Source organism: Haemorhous mexicanus, chromosome 5 (genome assembly GCF_027477595.1).
Source record: "Haemorhous mexicanus isolate bHaeMex1 chromosome 5, bHaeMex1.pri, whole genome shotgun sequence".
Classification (NCBI taxonomy): Eukaryota; Metazoa; Chordata; class Aves; order Passeriformes; family Fringillidae; genus Haemorhous; species Haemorhous mexicanus.
In genome coordinates, this window is record NC_082345.1 from 9,184,606 (window position 1) to 9,202,130 (window position 17,525).

Here is a 17,525-nt window from a genome sequence, read left to right on the forward strand (position 1 = left end):
TTCAGTTCCAGTTCACACTTTAGACTAATAAGGCTGAAAGGAACTCAATTTTCCACTGATTTTTTTCACTCAGTGTGGTCCTTTCCTCTGAACATTCAGGTCAGTTTTAATTTCTGGTTCTCAAGTATTATCCAGTGTCTCCCTGGCTTCACTTTTCTTTGTAGTAGTAACTCCTCCTGAGTCTCTGTGATTCCTTGCTTTTGCTATGCTGGGAAAGTCTGAGGGCTACAGAAATGTGTGCCCAGGCAGAGAAAGGCTGAGATTCTCTGTGTCATGGCTGAATGGTCTATTACAATGGAGTGGCTGTATGAAAAAAGCTTCTTCCATTTCCAGGTCTTTTTTAAAGAAAAGAGTGATCTCTCTTTGGTCTTGGATGAAATTCAGACATTAACTATGTGGAAATCATTCAGGCACCAGACACAGGGAAAAAATTATGTAGCACAAATGGCCAAGGCAACCCTGGAGCAAGAGAGCCTTTACTGACACTCTGGTGTCTGCACAGTCCCTTTCTTGGCACTTGAGAAGCCTTTTTCTTGGTATCAATTTTTCCCTCAGGTACTGTAAAGAGAGGCCTGAACTGTCTAAAACATCTTCAAGACTTTGCCCCAGGAGCCAAAGTCTAGAAGACAGGTATTGAAAGCTGAGCAGAGTTACCTTTGTCTTCATCTCTGAGTGTCTTGTTCTTCAGGACATGTTCTTTTGTCATAAACTCGTGTAACATTTTAGATTTAAAATCTACCATGATTATTTTCATGTTTGATGATTCAGCATGTTCTTGAAGGATGATAGATAGTCCTTTATATTTGTTTCAAAGATCATGCATTTCTTTTATGGATCTGAACTACAAATTTCAGCTTTGTAGCTCTAGAAATTGAGTTCCAGCTCTGGAAAATACATTTCTTATTCACTTAATGTACAACCGAGATGATTGCTGGTGAAACAGCAAAGCCTCTTCTTTGATTCCATTATAATAACATGTATAATTGATCTTAGAAGAAACCAGTATAACCTTAGAGTGGAAGACAAACAAAATTATCTCCACAAGAGTGGAAAAAAGAGTAGACCTTGCCTTGGTGCATTTGCAGTGTAAGTACTCTACAAGCACATCACACAGGCTGACTGATGAGTGTAGGAAAAAACAAGGGGCCTGTCCTGTCAGCACACTCTGGCTTAGCACAACTGCCCAGCCCTGAGCCTGGAAAAAGCACAGAGAGATGACAATCAACCCCCCAAAAACCCCAACAACAACTACAACAACAAAAAAACAGCTGGGTAAGGAAAGGCTTTTTGTAAAAGTGGCCACTCAGTACTGCTGTCCTCTTGGGCATGTGAGAACTCCTGGGGAAAGCTGTGGGAGTCAGGGCCATTGAAAGTTTGCTGGCAGGAATAAAACACTACTGCATGCCAGAATTGATCCAGCTCATTAACAAACCTCATGGACTGTGAGGAAGAACTAGAAATCCCAGGCAGGGTGGCAGGCATAGGCTCATCTGGCAACATACAACCAGAGAAGAAATATTTCATCCACCCAGGCTGTGGTGTCAGCACTTTGAGGCTGAACTTACCATAACTGACTACATGGAAAAAAGCATTCACCAATTAGGAGCTAACTTACAAATCCATGAAACATAAGAGACTCCAAAGCAGATGTCTAAAGATGGCAATCCTGCTGTATTCCAACAGGACAGCTTGCTGGCCATGCCAAACATGAGATTTCTGTTTTCCTTGGGAGTAATCATGATTACAATTGCTTGAAATGCCTGCCTGTGGGAATTAAAGGACAAGAAGGAATTAAGGGTTGGTCTCCTACTGAGGTGGTGAGACATTTGTTGTGTGGGATAATCTTTTGAAGGCTGAACCTGAAGCAGAAGAAAAAAACAGCCGAGTGCTCATACTTAAACTTCAACTAGGTGTAAGAAACTCAAAACGCAAAATGTTGTGGTGCCTTATTAAGAACAGAAAAGTGGAATTTGAATACTAATTAAATAATGAGGAAGACTGAAAGAGGAACACAAACCAAGGAAACAGTGAAACACATTAGTAGGACAGAGAAGGTGAGAGGTGATAGTGACCCAGCTAGTGAAGAGACCTCTTTTGGTCTGGTTGAGATCCTATAGAAAAGGATTTCAAAACATGAAATGGGCCCCTCAAAAGCAAGATGATGAAGATGCTTTGAAGTGAGGTGGAAAACAAACATGTGCAGAAATCTACTTCGCCTCAAAAAATGCTTTTATAAAAGTCAGCAGAAAAGAACACCTGGAACTGAGATTGACATCTGTGTCATCTCCATGGGCTAGAATTAAGAAGCTAAAGATCAACAAAACAGTGATAAAGGATCACAATAATTTCATAGAGGAAATGCTAAAAAGTAAACAACCCTGTCTTCCTTAAAAGAGAGGGGAAAAACCCCACAAAACAGACCAATACCATTGAAATGTTTTATTAGTGGGGAGAAAAAATCCCTTCTGAGTAGTGAAAATAGGGAGTTGTCTAAAAACTAAGCAAGCTGCACAAACTGGACATGAGTCACACTACTGCTAAAGGGAAAGAGTTTCTATGGTCTGCAATATCTGAAGGAAATATCTTTATAAAGATAAAAAAATATATTTTGAACATCTTTGTAGTACGTATAAGCACATAAGAATACAGGCATGGCAGACTTATCATCTGTTTTGGCAGATGGTGGGTTTTTTTAAAATAAAGGACTGTTTGTGTTTGAAGAATATAACACGGCAAACAGCAAATCTATCAGTTTACCCTTGCCCAAGATGCTCAGTTAATTTGCTCACTCCTTGTTCATGTCAAACAAATTCAGGGCTCAGTTGTTAATTTGCTCTTTCCTTGTTCATGTCAAACAAACTCAGGACCCTGGTATGTAGCCCACTCATCAGATGTCCTGTTCCAGGAACTCAGTGTAAATAGAAAAGATGGAGCAGCAGAACAGGTTATGCAGTGTCTTCACAGGGAAAACCAGGGGCTGGGACACGCAGGGAGCCAGGAGGGTCAGAGCAGAGTCCCGTATCGCACTTGCCATTCCCGAGTCCCTCTGCTGCTCTGGCCGTGCAGGGGGAGCCCCGGGGGATTCAGCTCGGCAAGGGATGCGGCAGTGCAGGGATGCGATGGCACCAGGCTGGCTGTGCCTCTCACCCGCTGCTTTTTCCCTGCGCGAGTGCCTCGGGAATGCTGCCCCTCGCCAGGGATGCAGCGGTACATTTATGGCAAGGGGTTAGAGCTGCGGCCGCAGCTGCGATCCCGGTCCAAATCAGGAGAGGGGAGCGCCAGGGGGGATCCTGCGCCTCTGGGCTGTTCCCTGGAGCCCAGCACCGGCCTTTCCACCGTGCCCGACACCCACCCTAGCAGGGCCCGGGGGATGCCTTGACGGCCCCCCCGGCGGGCAGCGCCGGAGCGCTCAAACATTGCCTTTTTCGGGCTTTTTTTCTCTTTCCTCCCTGTGTGCGTTGTGTGCCGTTGTTTTTTTGTTGTTTTTTTTTTTTTTTTGGGTTTTTTTTTTTTTTTTTCGCTTCCCCTTGTCGCTCCTTGCAGGGCCGGAGCGGCGGCAGCGCTCCCGGCATCCCGGGGCCGCTCCGCCCATCCCGGCCCGGCCCGGCCGGCGGAGGAGGAGCCGGCGCGGCGGCTCCGGCCGGGCTGAGGCGCGGCCAGGCCCGCGGTGAGCGATGTCCCTGGCGGAGCGGCGGCGGCGGCGGCAGCAGGAGGAGGAAGAGGAGCGGGAAGGGGAAGCAGGGGATGGGGCCGGCGCCGGGGAGGAGGTGGTGCAGATCCGACTGGGGGACAAGTGCTACCCGGTGTGCAAGAGGAAGCTGATCGAGCAGAGCGACTATTTCCGAGCGCTCTACCGCTCGGGCATGCGGGAGGCAGGGCAGGGCCAGGAGGAGCAGCTGCTGCGCGGGGGACTGAGCGCCCTGGGGCTGGAGCTGGTGCTGGACTTCATCAACACGTCCTGCCTGGCCAGGCTGGAGCAGGAGGAGGGCGGCGAGGAGGAGCCGCCGCTGCTGGAGGAGCTGGTGGAGGCCGCGTCCTACCTGCAGGTCACGCCCCTGCTGCGGCTGCTGCTGTCGCAGGTGCGGCTGGGCAACTGCTTCGAGCTGCACCGCCTGGCGCAGGTGTACGGCCTGCAGGACCTGCACGACGCCTGCCTGGACTTCATGGCCGCCCACTACCACCAGGTGCTGCGCAGGCCCGACGCCCGCCCGCACCTCCTGCTGCCCCCGGCGCTGCAGCAGCAGCTGCGGGAGCGGCGCATGAGGGGCACGGCCACCCTCGTGCTGCTCGGGGACTTCATGGGCGCCTGCCCGCCGGGGCTGCCCGCCGGCTGTCACCCCGCGGGGGACGCGCCCTGGGCCATGCTCAGGTACGACGAGGAGGCGCAGCGGTGGCTGCCGCTGGCCAACAACCTGCCCGCCGACCTGGTGAGCGTCCGCGGCTACGGCTCGGCCACGCTGGACAATTACCTGTTCATCGTCGGCGGCTACCGCATCACCAGCCAGGAGATCTCGGCCGCGCACTGCTACAACCCGTGCCTGAACGAGTGGAGCCAGCTGGCCTCGATGAACCAGAAGAGGTAACCTCTGCTCCCTGGGGTACACGCGTGTCCCTGTCTGGTGTTGAGATAGATCCTGTTCACTCACACGGCACTGGCTCAGCCTTAGGGACACCATGCAGACCTGTGTGTGCTCTGAACCACCAAACAAACCCAGTGAAAAAACTCCTTTCCCTCTTTCTTTTTTGGTGCATTGTAACTCCATTAAAGTACGTAATGAGTTTTCCTGCTCTTAGCGGGGATGTACAGGCTATACCAGAGCTGGAGATGGCCGAAACAATTTAGTTGCAGCAGTTGTCCAGTGGTTTGTACTTTCATAAAAATCGGAATGTTTTGTAGGCCTGCACTTCAGTGAAATACCAGAACAACGTCAGGAAGATGGTGAGAAATTTCTCACTTCATGGAATGTTTGGATCTGGGAATCATTCATGGTTTTGACAGCTTTTCTTTTATACTTTTATCCTTTTGAACCCTTTATTATACATTGATGTTTTAGTTTGCATTCAGAAACACTTGTATAATTTATTCTTGAAAGAGTAATAGAGACCTAGCCTTGAGGAGGGCCCAAGAAGAGAGGCCTTCTTCCTGGCCAAGGTTGTGGCTCCTCTACCTTAACCACACTTTGGAGATATAAAAACAAAGGCTTTCATTTCACTGAAACAAACTGGCTTTGTTTCCAACCTGAACTTACTTCCTCTTTGTTTCCATTTTAGTAAAAGTATTTTAAATTTTATCTTTTCTTTCTGAAAAAGAAAAAGTAAGGAAGCCAAAATCCACTGTAGAACGGAAATCCTCTTCTCTATCTAGTGAATTAAAGGAGCATGCACAGGAGACCCAAGCTGTTGGCATAAATGCTTTGTATCTGGGTAGTTAAACTGCGGTCTCTATTCCTGGCTCTATTTAGCTTTTGCCACCTAAACCCCCTCAAAACTAGGTTTAGACCTAAAATTAAGTCTTACCCATTTCATCTTCCCCCCTCCCCGCCACTTTTTGTATTGTGAGAATTTTACTAAAATAATCACCTCCCTAATCAGTCATCACAACTGATCTGAAACCATTTTTCTCAGTGTTTCTGACTGTTTGGAATGTCACTGGGTAAAGTTTCATCTGTAAAATGAATGTTTGGCTTTTAAGCACTATAAACACCCTTTCTTACAGACCTTTCTTAGAGGCTGAGCCTGTAGCAGAGTTCCCTGAAGTGCTTGGGGAACAGAGATGTTTTAGCTAGCTTCGTTGACAGCAGGACCTGTGTGAATGGGGTTGGGAGCACTTGGCCTTGCTAGAAAAGCAAGATGGGGTCAGCCCACAGTGTCTCCTATGGAAATTAACATCACAAAAGTGCCACAGTGATCAAATCACGAGGTTCTGTTTCTGTGATGTCTATAGCAAGAGAGCTTTTACTATGTATGTTTACTCTGCAATGTGGGTTTTTAAAAAGTACCTTTTCAAGACCCTTTTTGCACCTTAAGTTTGTGTATTCAAACTCTAGATCAGCCTTTTTCCCTCCACACTTTCCCTTTTTTTGTTTTTGCTGGGATGTATAATCATTATACTTGAAATAAACACATGGATATTTTCTCCTGTTACTGTTTTCAATGGCATTGCTATATCAGCTTAATCTTCAGACCCATCACAGGTGACAGCAAGATGTTCCTTAGACTAGAATTTCACACTGGCCATTTACTGCAGAAAGACAGCAGGCAAATGGATATTTTTGGAATAATATTTATTCTTAAATTCCATGGTAGTTATTGCAGGCCAAAATGTACCCAGAATTACACCTGCAAAGTACCAGTGAGGATGTTGTTCCCTGAGTAACTGCAGGAACTTTTTTTCATGGAAGCTCAGCTGACCCCTTCACAAAACACATTTCTGATTTTACCAGCTTCATTGAGTCTCAGCTCTGCAGTTAATTATTACTTTTTCTATCTGACATAAGATGTCAGCTCCCTGATAACCTGCTTGGTGTTTTGTGGCAGGGAGGGATGGCCTGTGCCCTAGGAGCCAGGAGCAGCACCATTTTTGACATGAGGGGTTTGCATGCTGCATGACCAGTGCTGATGCCTGTCTGCCACACATCTGTGCTGCAGTTAGAGCTGCAGTTGGCCTGGCATTGTATTTTTAGTTTGTTATGCTGTAGTAAAATAAGCAGGATGGTTGCCCAGCCTTCTGCTTAGGAATTACAGCCATGTGACTGTCTGGCAAATGAGTTTGTCAGCTGATATAATTACATCCCATGGATGAAATTCGACATACCTTCAGGGAGGGCTCTAGTTTCCATTGAATTTGGTTTGACTTCAGACAGTAGAGGATCTGCATTTGTCCTGCATGAGTGGCTGCATGTGTTGGCCTTGAAGGAAGGCTGAGGAGTTATGGATATAATTGCTGCTCTACTCTTCATATAAGAGCTTTCTGCCCTAAACAAACCTTTCCATGGTATTTTTATCATGAATTATTTCCATTGTTGTAATCTCCTCACATGCTTAGATGAAATACTCCTAATTTACTTCTAAGTAGAAGATGAAAGCCACCTGAATGTTTAACAGCCATTCTGGTTTGGGTCTTCACTGTTGGCTTTCTTTTTAGGTGTACAGGTGTTATTACTTTAGTTTCAAACTTTTTCACAATAGGCAAGTCCTGTATAATGTTCTTGTGATGCCCCCAGGAGCTTCAGAGATTGTTATTCCCAATTTATTCATGCCCAAAGGAGCTAAAATAATGTGCTCAGGCTCACCAAGGAAGCCTGTGGCTGAGCATGGAATTTCTCATCGTCTGAGTGCTAAATCCAGTGCTGATCACAAATAGTCCACAACAGATCAGGTTTTCTAGACCTTTTCATTCTAGACGTGTTTCTGTACTTGGGATTCTCAAGAGAGAGAATGACCTGAACTTTTTAATAGAAGCAGCTCCATGTTAGTGTTGCCCAAGATCACTTGTGGTCTTTGGAGTCAAGAAGGTAACAAAGTGAGTAGGGCACTGTTGCAGTAATGTCCTTGAATGCCTTCCAAACATTTTCTTTTTTTTTTTAAGTGAACACAGTCTGGTGAAATTTACTGTTTAAAAATAATATACTTCTAGGATTTCTACTGCAATGTGCCAGTTATAGCTGTATATTCCACTTCTGTTTTCCTTCAGAACTTTCCCACTCATGGCAGGTAAATCTTCCAGGCCTGGAAGACCCATGTAAGCCTCAGGCTGAAATTATGCACATGGAATATGATTTTTGTGAGCAATCTGTACCAGAACTGCTGCCACTCTGAGGACTCTTACAGAAATGTAGGAGATGATGCTTCTGGGGAATGCTGCTTGTTCAGGAGATCTTCTCCTTCCTCATTTTTTACTGTTTTTTTTTAATTCACTCAAAATTCTTCTGTGCTGGAAGAAAATAAACTTCAAAATTTTTTAAAGTTAGAGCCATCCATACATTACTTACCACAAATGTATCACACACTTCTAAAGCTAACTGTTTGATGAAGTGTACTCTGCAAATTCACATAAGAAATATAAAAAAGGGGATAAAAAGGAACTCATTGGAAATATGGAAAACGCTTTGGAATTGCTCTGTAACTGTGCTTTCATGGTTCCTTGTCTCTATTGGAAGTGCTTTAACTCTAGAATAAAGAGGTCATCTAATTTTTGAGAAACTTGAAGGTTAAATTCATCATGTGGCAGGAAGAAACAATGCTGGTTACTCCAAGGCTCGTGTTCTGCAGCAGGACCTTGGCTACCATGCAAATAAATACATATTTAACTTGCTCTTGAAATACTCCAGCAGTGTAGATTCCAGCCTACACTGGAATCTTCCTCCCAGCTCTCTTGTTCCCATGTTTAGCCACCTCTCTGATCAGAAAATCCTCCCCAGTATCTGGGCTAACTCTCTTTTGTTGTACCCTAAGTGAGATTGTCAATAAACAAAAACCGTGTGTGTCCTTCATAGCCACTGCCCCCACGGGCTGCTGCACATACACCTAGCACAGTGCAGAGCCATGGGGTAGGTTTGGGTAGCTGTGCAATGTTGTCTTGCATGCAGAAAGCCTCTCTGCTCCAGCTCCTTTGCATTCATTGTTATATTTTCCTTCCTTTGTGCACGCAGCACTTTGCACTTTGTTGAGTGAAGGACAGATTTTGAGCGATGGTAAAACCCCACAGCTCCCTCTCACTGCTCTTCCTGGTCTCCTGTTCAGAGTCAATGGGGGCAGCAGAAGACAGCTTGTACCTTGGCTTGTCCCAGAAGGAAGGGAGCCTCTAGGCCTGGTTTTTGGAAAGTACATCTTGATCCCTCAGGTTTACACAAGTCACAGGTGCGAGTGGAGCTCCGTCATGGTGGAATCTGACTGATTCGGCCCCCCTGTTTCCAGGCTGTAGTCCATGGAACAGTTGTTGGTTGTGGAGAGCTGGCTGCCTGCTCAGTGTTTGCTTTCCTTGTTTCCAGCTGCTCCAGCACATTAAAAGAGACTAAAAATGCACTAAATATTTCCTGATGTGCACTCTCCATAAAGACACGTGCTGTTACTGGCATGGAAAGGTGAATGGCAGAAGTTTTTCATAACATATTGAGCCATTGTCCAAACTTTAACATGAAGTGTGGTGATGGATACTTGCAGCTACTTTTGAGTAAAATGAACCTTATTGTTAATGAATTCTGTAAATCTGAGATACCTCCACTGAATGTCATCCATTTTAACAAGTATTTGGGAGTGGTTAAATTGCTGGCACAAAGGTTTGTGGCCTCCTTTTAGAATATTTGAAGCTGTTTGTGTTTCAATAGATAACTTTCCCAGTTGTTTTGCCCCTTTGTTAATTTGTGGAAATTTTTTCTCTGTCCTAACTTTTGCAATAGGTATACTGCTTTCAAAATCATAATGTTTTGCAAGTAGTTATCCTCATTTCATATCTGCTTTTGATTGCCATGTTATTCTGGATTCTCTGAAATGGAAAGCATCATTGCTATTGAGGGAATATGAACAGACTGACCTAATCGTAGATGTCAGGGGAAAAAAAAAGAATAAAAAGCAATTAATTCCTTCAAAGGAGCATTTTAGTTTCCAAAGCTGTATCAGGCTGACAAGAACAAAGTGATTCCATCTGGAAACAAATCCTTTTTCCAAATAGATTTAATAAAAAAAGTTGCAGGGCAGTCTGCAGCTAGGCAGGTTCATTTTATCCAGACAAAACCCTGCTAAAGTACTTAGCAGTAAGTTTTAAATGTTGGATTCCTGCAGGGTGGTACTCCCTTTGCTGCCCAGCAGGCCAGTGCATGTCTGAAACATCATTTCAGTTTTACAGACAGTTCCCTGTTTGGCTTTGTGCTGACCTGGTGCACTCCAGGGACTGCCACACATCCAGTTAATTGGGATAGAAATGGTAAAATCACAGTTGGCTCAGCAGAAGAGAAGGAGCAACCTTTCTAGGCAATGAGACTGTTCCTGGGGAGAGGAAAAGCTCATCCTTTGTTAGACCAGCTTCCCTAGCTGGAAGGAAGAGCAGCATACAAGAGTTCTGTCTTCACATCCTCCAGGTTCTTCCTCCAGATCTGCACCTCTCATCACCATGGACCATTTGTTTCTGTCTGTGTTACCTTCAGGGTGTGAGGTAGGAGACTTCTCATGCCTTAGAATCAGGAAGTTGCCCTTTGCCATGTGTAAATTTTGAGAGCATAGTGGACCAGACTGAGAAATAAATTACCTGTTTGGAGGGCATTGCTCATGGGATGCAATGTCATTTTTGTTCAGCTATGGGTAGAACATAATTTACAGATAGATCTTACTTCAGAGGATGTATTTAGTAGTTTAATGCTGAGTAGGCTACAGAGGATTCTCTCTTCTTTCTTTTGCTGAACAGGATTCAGTGTGTTCCACTGTGGTATTCACATGCCCTCTGAACAGAGAGAAGCTGTGAGAGAAGCAAAGAAGGAAAACACAATTCTTATCTCACTTGCTGTGCCTGTGTTGTGCTAAAATAGAATGCAATATGGAGATTGTTTACCCAAAGTGAGGATGTTTTGTTCCCTTGGCCTGTCAGGGCCAAGTAGTGTGTGTGTGGGACTGTCACAGGACAGTCAGGAGAGAATCAGAGATGAGTGCAGTTCTGTGCAGTTGTGAGCAAGAGTGAGTGCCTGGCAGATTCAGTTTAGATGAAATGTACATAGTACAGTATAAAAAAAATAATTAATTGGCCTTCTGATGATGGAGTCAGATGCATCATTCTCTCTCCCTCACCAATGTCGGAGTTGCCTTTGATTTACAATATTCCACTTTAAATTGCTTTTTTTAGGGTTATTAAAGAGATACCATAATACAGCCTAAAACAAATATGCATTCATAAGCATTCATCAAGCCTTGTTTGAAAGTTTTGCAATTTTAACTGAAATTGTATCTTTCTCTGCACTTTTCTCTGCCAATGGCACATTGTTAAAAGCCTGATAAAAGTGATCTGTCTGCTGAGCACATTGGTTAACTGAACATCTAGAGCTGAACTGGCACCAACTGAAATACCAAATAAAATATTCCTCAGTCTCAGCATCATCATCAATACCATTCAAACTGTCACTGGTTACTGTCCTGACTAATTGCAGTGTAGTTACAGCATTTTGGCCTGGCAGAAGAGTTCAAATGCTGCAGATACCTCAGGCGGTGGTACGAGATCTGAGTGGTGATGAGTGTGTCAGAGCCTGGGTAGGAAGAACTTTCCTCTGTATTTCTGATGCACCTCATTTCAGTGCTGCAATCTGTTCTTTCAGGTCCAACTTCAAGCTCCTGGCTGTCAGTGGAAAGCTCTATGCCATCGGTGGCCAGTCCCTTTCCAACGTGGAGTGCTACAACCCGGAGAATGACTGGTGGAATTTTGTGGCGTCCATGCCGAACCCTCTTGCAGAATTCTCAGCTTGTGAATGCAAGGGCAAGATCTACGTTATTGGAGGATACACTGCACGAGGTAACAAGTTTGATGTTACTTCTTGTTGCTTTTTACCTGCTTGTTTCCAAGGCCAGATAATTTTCTCCAGTTCTTCCGGAAAGCTTTTGAACTCGTGTAGAGGGCTGTGTAATGCTGATTAAAACACAAACAAGTAATTTTCTGGTAGAAAATTGTTGATGAAATAAATAAAACAATAGCTCTATCAGAAAAGAATCAGGTGGACCTGGGGCTCTGTTACTTGCAGAGAAAAAGCTGATGGATACTTCAGCACCCAGCTTAGCCACTACCCTTTTTTGTAGATTTTGATCACGCAGTAGAGAGAGGTCTCCACAGCTATACTTTGTTTGCTTTTTAAATACCTGGTTTAGATTGTCAGAAGGCAAAATTCATAGAAAATATCTGCCTGCCTTAGTGTTTCTCATGTATTAATAGATGTCATGGTCTTTTCACTACAATACTTCAGTGTTTCACAGGCAAATTCAAGTTATACCTTAATAGAACAATCTAAAGCTGAAGCAAGAACCAACATTTTCAGCTTATTTAATTTCTATACCAAATTTTTCTGTGGATACTGTACAGAGGGGAGGATTTGAAGTTTCATTCTCTTCTGACAATTACTTTCTCTTATCTAGTGGGTAAATAAGTTCAGTTTAAAAAAAGCTCCCATTTGTTCATTCTTTAAGTACATAGTGCCATTTTTTGGGAGGAAGGCATTTTCTCAGAGCTTTGGAAGTCAATTTTTTAAACATGTCAAATGTTCAATATTTACCAGGGTTTTGTAAGTTTGAATTTGGCCTTTGCCCACCTCAGTTGACCACAGCAGTTTTAAGGCTTTCTTTCCAAGCAGAGAATGAATTTACAAGACAGATCAGCTTTTACAGTCAGTACTGCAGTCAAAACTAAACTGATATTAGAACAAGCTTCTAGTGTCTGAGCAGATTTGATCCTCTGAATAATTTTAAAGTTTATAAAAGACACACTGCCACCCATTAAGGTCCTTCTGGTAATGAAAACCCTCAAACACATTTTGTCAGACTATTCTGACCCAGAGCCTTGGTGGCTTCTGTGAGGAAAATGTGCCTGTATCTATATGGAGAGCTGTGCTGTGTGTGCTGCAGTTCCAGTCCTCTGGTCACCCCTGCTACAGGATCTGCTGGGGCCACTGTGCTCCCTCATGTCCAGCACTGGGACTCTCAGATGTCTGGCATGAAACATTTGTTATGCTGAAAGTCACATCCATAGGGAAACATCCTGTGAGACAGGAGAATGAGGAGAAGGGGTTGAAACAGGTTAATGGGAAGTCTTGTCTCTAGAGACCAGGGTTAGGGGTTTGGCATTTTTATCTAGAGAGACAGAAAGAAGAGGTGAGGTGAAAGATCTCTGATTTGGTTAAGAGTGCTACACAATTACAGGAGGAGCAGCTTTTCTCCTACACCTTCTGCAAGTTCCTTTTCTGAGCTGTGCTTTCATCAGGCTGCCTAGTCCTGGTGTCATGAAGATCAGCACATTGCTGATGCAGATCCCATTCCTTTAAAACTCCTGAACAAGGCATGTGCAGTCAGGATTGCTACCCTGTGGCAGGCTCCTGACTCAGTACTTGCTGCCTCTAGGTTCAGCTGAAGGAGAGTTGTGAGTTACCTCTGCCTTCCTCCACACTCCAGGGGATAGCTGCTGCCCTCCAAACCTCTGTCCCAGGTCTTTTCCTAAAAGCCTTTTGCAATGGAAATCGAGCAGTAAAACAATAGGAAGTTTTGAGCAGTGGATAACTAGCACATTTAGGCTTCTGTATAAATCCAGGATCACTCAGGACAACAAACACCTGTGCTTGCTATAAATAATTTCTTGAACAAGGGTCTAGAATCAGTTTTTCTGTGACATCTTGGTTGGAGACTTAAACACCAGAATTGCCACAGCTGCACTGGTGATTTTCCTTCTGAAGTGTGCTAATGTCAGAAAGTGTTAAGACCTAAAGATATGAAAACCACTAAGGTTTATATGCTGGTTTGCTACCTTTACTACATAAAACACACGCAGCAATTAATTTTTTCTATTACATTATTTTTAGTAATTTTTGGTACTTCTGTATATACCTCAGTTTTGGTAGATTTTGTGGGCTGTTTTTTAAATTTCTGTAGAGCTTTCTCCTGAGACTGCACTTTTCAAGAGATGGCAGGATCTGGAATTTCCCACTGTAAATTATAATGACGCTCCTTGAATAAAGTCCTTCTCTTGAGTTTGCAGCTCTAACTTCTGAACTTAGATCCTAATAGAAATTCTATGTCATGTACTGTAGTGTTCATATTTTGTATTATGGGGTTTGTTTTGGGGTTTTTTTGTTGTTTCAGTGCATATAAAAGACCCAGGCTGTGGACTGAGCGTGCTAGGGCCATGTTGCAATGGACTTCTATTTCATACACCCCCTCTCAAATAGCACATTTTCCAGGGAAAGTTAACTGCTATAGATAGTCATAGAAACTTAATTGGGACTTCCCCTCCCCTTAATGAGTCAGAGAATGATAGGTTGTTTGTAGACAAAGGTCATCTATATGCAGAGCTGTAGTTTCACAGAGCACTGCCATGAAAATAATCAGGGTGCAAATGCTGGATGGAGCAGCACCTCCCTGATCATGCCACTGATGCACTTCATTCACGACAGTCCAGTTATATTTCTGGCTATTTATACCTGTGCCCTCACTGAACCTCTCAGTATGTCCCTGTCTGCTCTTCCCCCTGGGAGCTCATCTGGAAGTCATCATGCAGGACAGACTGGTACCATGGAGGAGATTTAATAAAAGACCTGTCTAGAGTCTGCAAACCTGTTCCTGCTTGTCACTTGAAGCTAGATTTGAGCTCGGGTCTCCAGAGACTGGAAATGAATTTACTGAGTCGTGTGCATTCTGTGATAATTTAGTGAAGCCTTGTGCACAGCCAGGGTCTTCACTGCACCATAAATCAGGGTGGCATTGTAACAGTTTTGTGGAATAACAACACTGTTGCAAACATGTGCACCCACTGAGTTGTGAATTGTGGAGATGATTTCAGCTTCTTTCTGAGCCTTTGCCTAATGGCAGAGATTTCCTGATTCTTAGATGATTTTGACAATGTGTGTTTCTCTCTTTATAAGGTGCCCTTAGGTCATCCAGACCACTTGCTGAAATGTAACCAGCTTTACAAATTTTATTCCATAACACTTTGGAACTGAAATGCGAAATAATGAAACATTATAAGTAATGAAACATGAAAATGTAACTGAAACATGGACTGAAATGCAGAGTATCAGAGTTAAGCTTGGATGATAAATCATCACTTGGCAGCCATTAATGAAGTGTCCTCTCTTCATGATAGTTTGATTCATCTGTGAACTCTTCTGGAGATGAGAATATTGCTCCATTTCCCTCTTTGTAAAAAAATACTTATGTATCAATCAGAGACAAAGTTAAAAGCATAAGCTGAAAGGTAGGGATTAGATTCTGCTAAAATCTGCAGGCTCAGACAATTTACATCATGTAATGTGCCAGAAGTAGCATCATTTTTTTTCCTCTGTGCCAGGGAACAGAACGTTCAAACTTTCTTGTCAAGGGCAAAGAGCTACAGTTGTCAGTGATCACCATTTCTCCCCTGGCTTGCCCTGCAAATGTGTGAGCAATCTGCAGGAAAGGCTGGGACTCTTTGTAGGAAAGAAAAATGCTCCCCCATGAGTGCCTTGTGACAGAATTACTGATTTGTGAATGTCTCCTCTCTGTTTCAGGCAGGAACATGAGCATCCTGCAGTACTGTCCCACTTCTGATTCCTGGACCAACTTGGAGCTGTGCGACGTGCACGTGCGCAAGCAGCAGATGCTGTCTGTGGAGGAGACCATCTACCTGGTGGGGGGCTGCATCCTCGACCTCGGACCAAGCCACAGATCCAGCCCCAGTGAGGACGTGCTGACCGTGCAGTCCTACAACATTGCCACCAAAGAGTGGCTCTACCTCAATGAGAACTCATCCAAATCCGGCCTTAACTTGACTTGCACGCTCCACAACGATGGAGTCTATATCTTGAGTAGGAATATTACTCTGTCTTCCAGCTTGGAGCAGCGTCTGTTCCTGAAGTATAACATCTTCACGGACACTTGGGAGACCCTGGGGCGCTTCCCGGCCTTTGGACAGAACATTCTGATCTGTTCTATGTATTTGCCTGATGGGCGAAAAGTGTAACAGCACGAGGGTTTTCTTTTCAGTTCATTACTGGTTCTTTGGTGAAATATTGCTGCCTCTGAATGATTCCATTTTCAGAATGTAATCTGGTTGCATAATGCAGGCATAAAATACTGATTCTGTTCTCTAAAAAGGTTTCACAATTCAGTATGAAGAGAAATGCTTCCAGAAACAGTTTTAAGATGTGGATTTGAAAATGTTACTAGTTTGGATAAAATTTCACCAGGTATTGTTTGCAATTTCAACGTAAAATTATTGTGTTGGCAACTGATACAGGAGTTCCAAAGGCAAAACTGATCAGTCTGGTTTTATTCTTCATCTTAGTAGACAGCGTAGAACAAAACATATACATTTTAAAAGTGGAAATAATTCAATAAAGTAAATAATTAGTATAATCAAAATCACAACAGGATTGATTTTTTTCAAAATACAGTTTTTACTCAATGCAATGTTCTGTCAAGTGCACATTGTTTCAGATTGTTTATACTGTCCCATTTTTACCTCTTCAATGGCAGCAAGTGAGATTCTCCAAGCTTCCAGCAATTGGGGTCCCATCAAGAATTTTCTCTGAATTATTTGTAGTGCAATGCTTTGCCAGGGACTGGTAGGAATTACCTAGAGGCTACAGTTGCTGATTGGAAAGTAGATGCTCCTTTAATGGAAGTTGGCAGCATTTCTTGCTACTATTAAGATAGAAGTAAAAAGGTTCTTTATTCGAAGGGTGGAGTTTCCTAATTGTCATAAAGGTTTGAGTCTTAGTTACCTTGTTGTGTTCTGTGGTACTTAAACCAAGTTTTAAAGATCAAATTGCAGTTGGCAGCAAGCTGTGTGTTGTGAAGATGTCCCTGAGCACGTGCAGAGGTGATCCCGCTCCAGGCACATACTGATTGGTAACACTCCTGTGGGACATGCATGGGAGGTTTGGCTCTCATAAATGACTCCCTGAACACATCACCCAGAGTGGGGACATGTGAGTGTTGGCTCTTTCTTGTGTCACCAGGGAAGGTTGCCTCAGGTTTGCCACCCAATGTTGTACTTCTGTACAGGGCACTGTAAGGTGGTCACTGTGAGGACTCCTTTGTGGGAATTCTGCAGGGGATACTGCAGGAGCTTCTCCCAGTTCCTGCCTCTTGCCTGACAGAATTGCAGCCTTGATTGGCCCCTTTTCTCCTTGTAGCTCACAAGTGCAAAAGGTCTTCTTGAGGTGCCTGCCCAGCTCTGGAGAGTGTGTCCTCACAACAAGGAGAGGAAAAGCTCTGTGTCACCACGAGAAGAGCCAGTTTAGACATGAGCTAAACACATTGCAGGGATGCTGGTTCTGTGCAGCTGTTCATCCACATAAGATGAGATTTAAATCACCTGAACACGTTCCTAATGTGTGGAGATGTCTTTTTTGTTTCTTCATTAGAATTCAGGAATCTGAATCTCCTTTTGAAAACAGGGGTCTGTTGTACAGAGGACGAGGCAGCAATGGTTCCCTCAGGGTCCCTCTAACTCCTTGCTTTTCCACAGTTTTGAGTGAAATCTGTTCTTGCTAAAGGGTTATTAGTCTTAAAGTGCCTCGCCAGTCCCTGCTCACGCATTAATCTTGGTGCTTCCAATTACCTGTAGCAACCCAGACAGAAAATCCCAAGAAACTTCTCCAGAATGAGGGCATTTGTGTTTGGACACTTTCAGGATGAAAGCAACCACAACACAAGGTATTTTCAATGTCTGAGATTTACCTTTTTGGGTGGAACTTTTCAGCCTGGTGGAGAATGTCATGCCTCAGCCCAGGCTGGTGCCTGCCACTCAGCTCTGTATGACTTCAATTAGCTAAGTCCATGTTGATGTGTTTTTATTTCCTTTGAAG

General features: G+C 43.9%; 1 protein-coding gene across 1 annotated transcript; it reads left to right on the plus strand.

Moving 5' to 3' along the window:
- The first annotated feature begins 3,613 nt into the window (after positions 1 to 3,613).
- Positions 3,614 to 16,074, plus strand: KLHL42 (kelch like family member 42). Its single transcript, XM_059845816.1, has 3 exons — positions 3,614 to 4,579; positions 11,298 to 11,491; positions 15,222 to 16,074. The coding sequence occupies exons 1-3, from the start codon at positions 3,675 to 3,677 to the stop codon at positions 15,671 to 15,673; spliced, it is 1,551 nt and encodes a 516-aa protein (XP_059701799.1). The 5' UTR covers positions 3,614 to 3,674; the 3' UTR covers positions 15,674 to 16,074.
- The last annotated feature ends 1,451 nt before the right edge of the window (positions 16,075 to 17,525 follow it).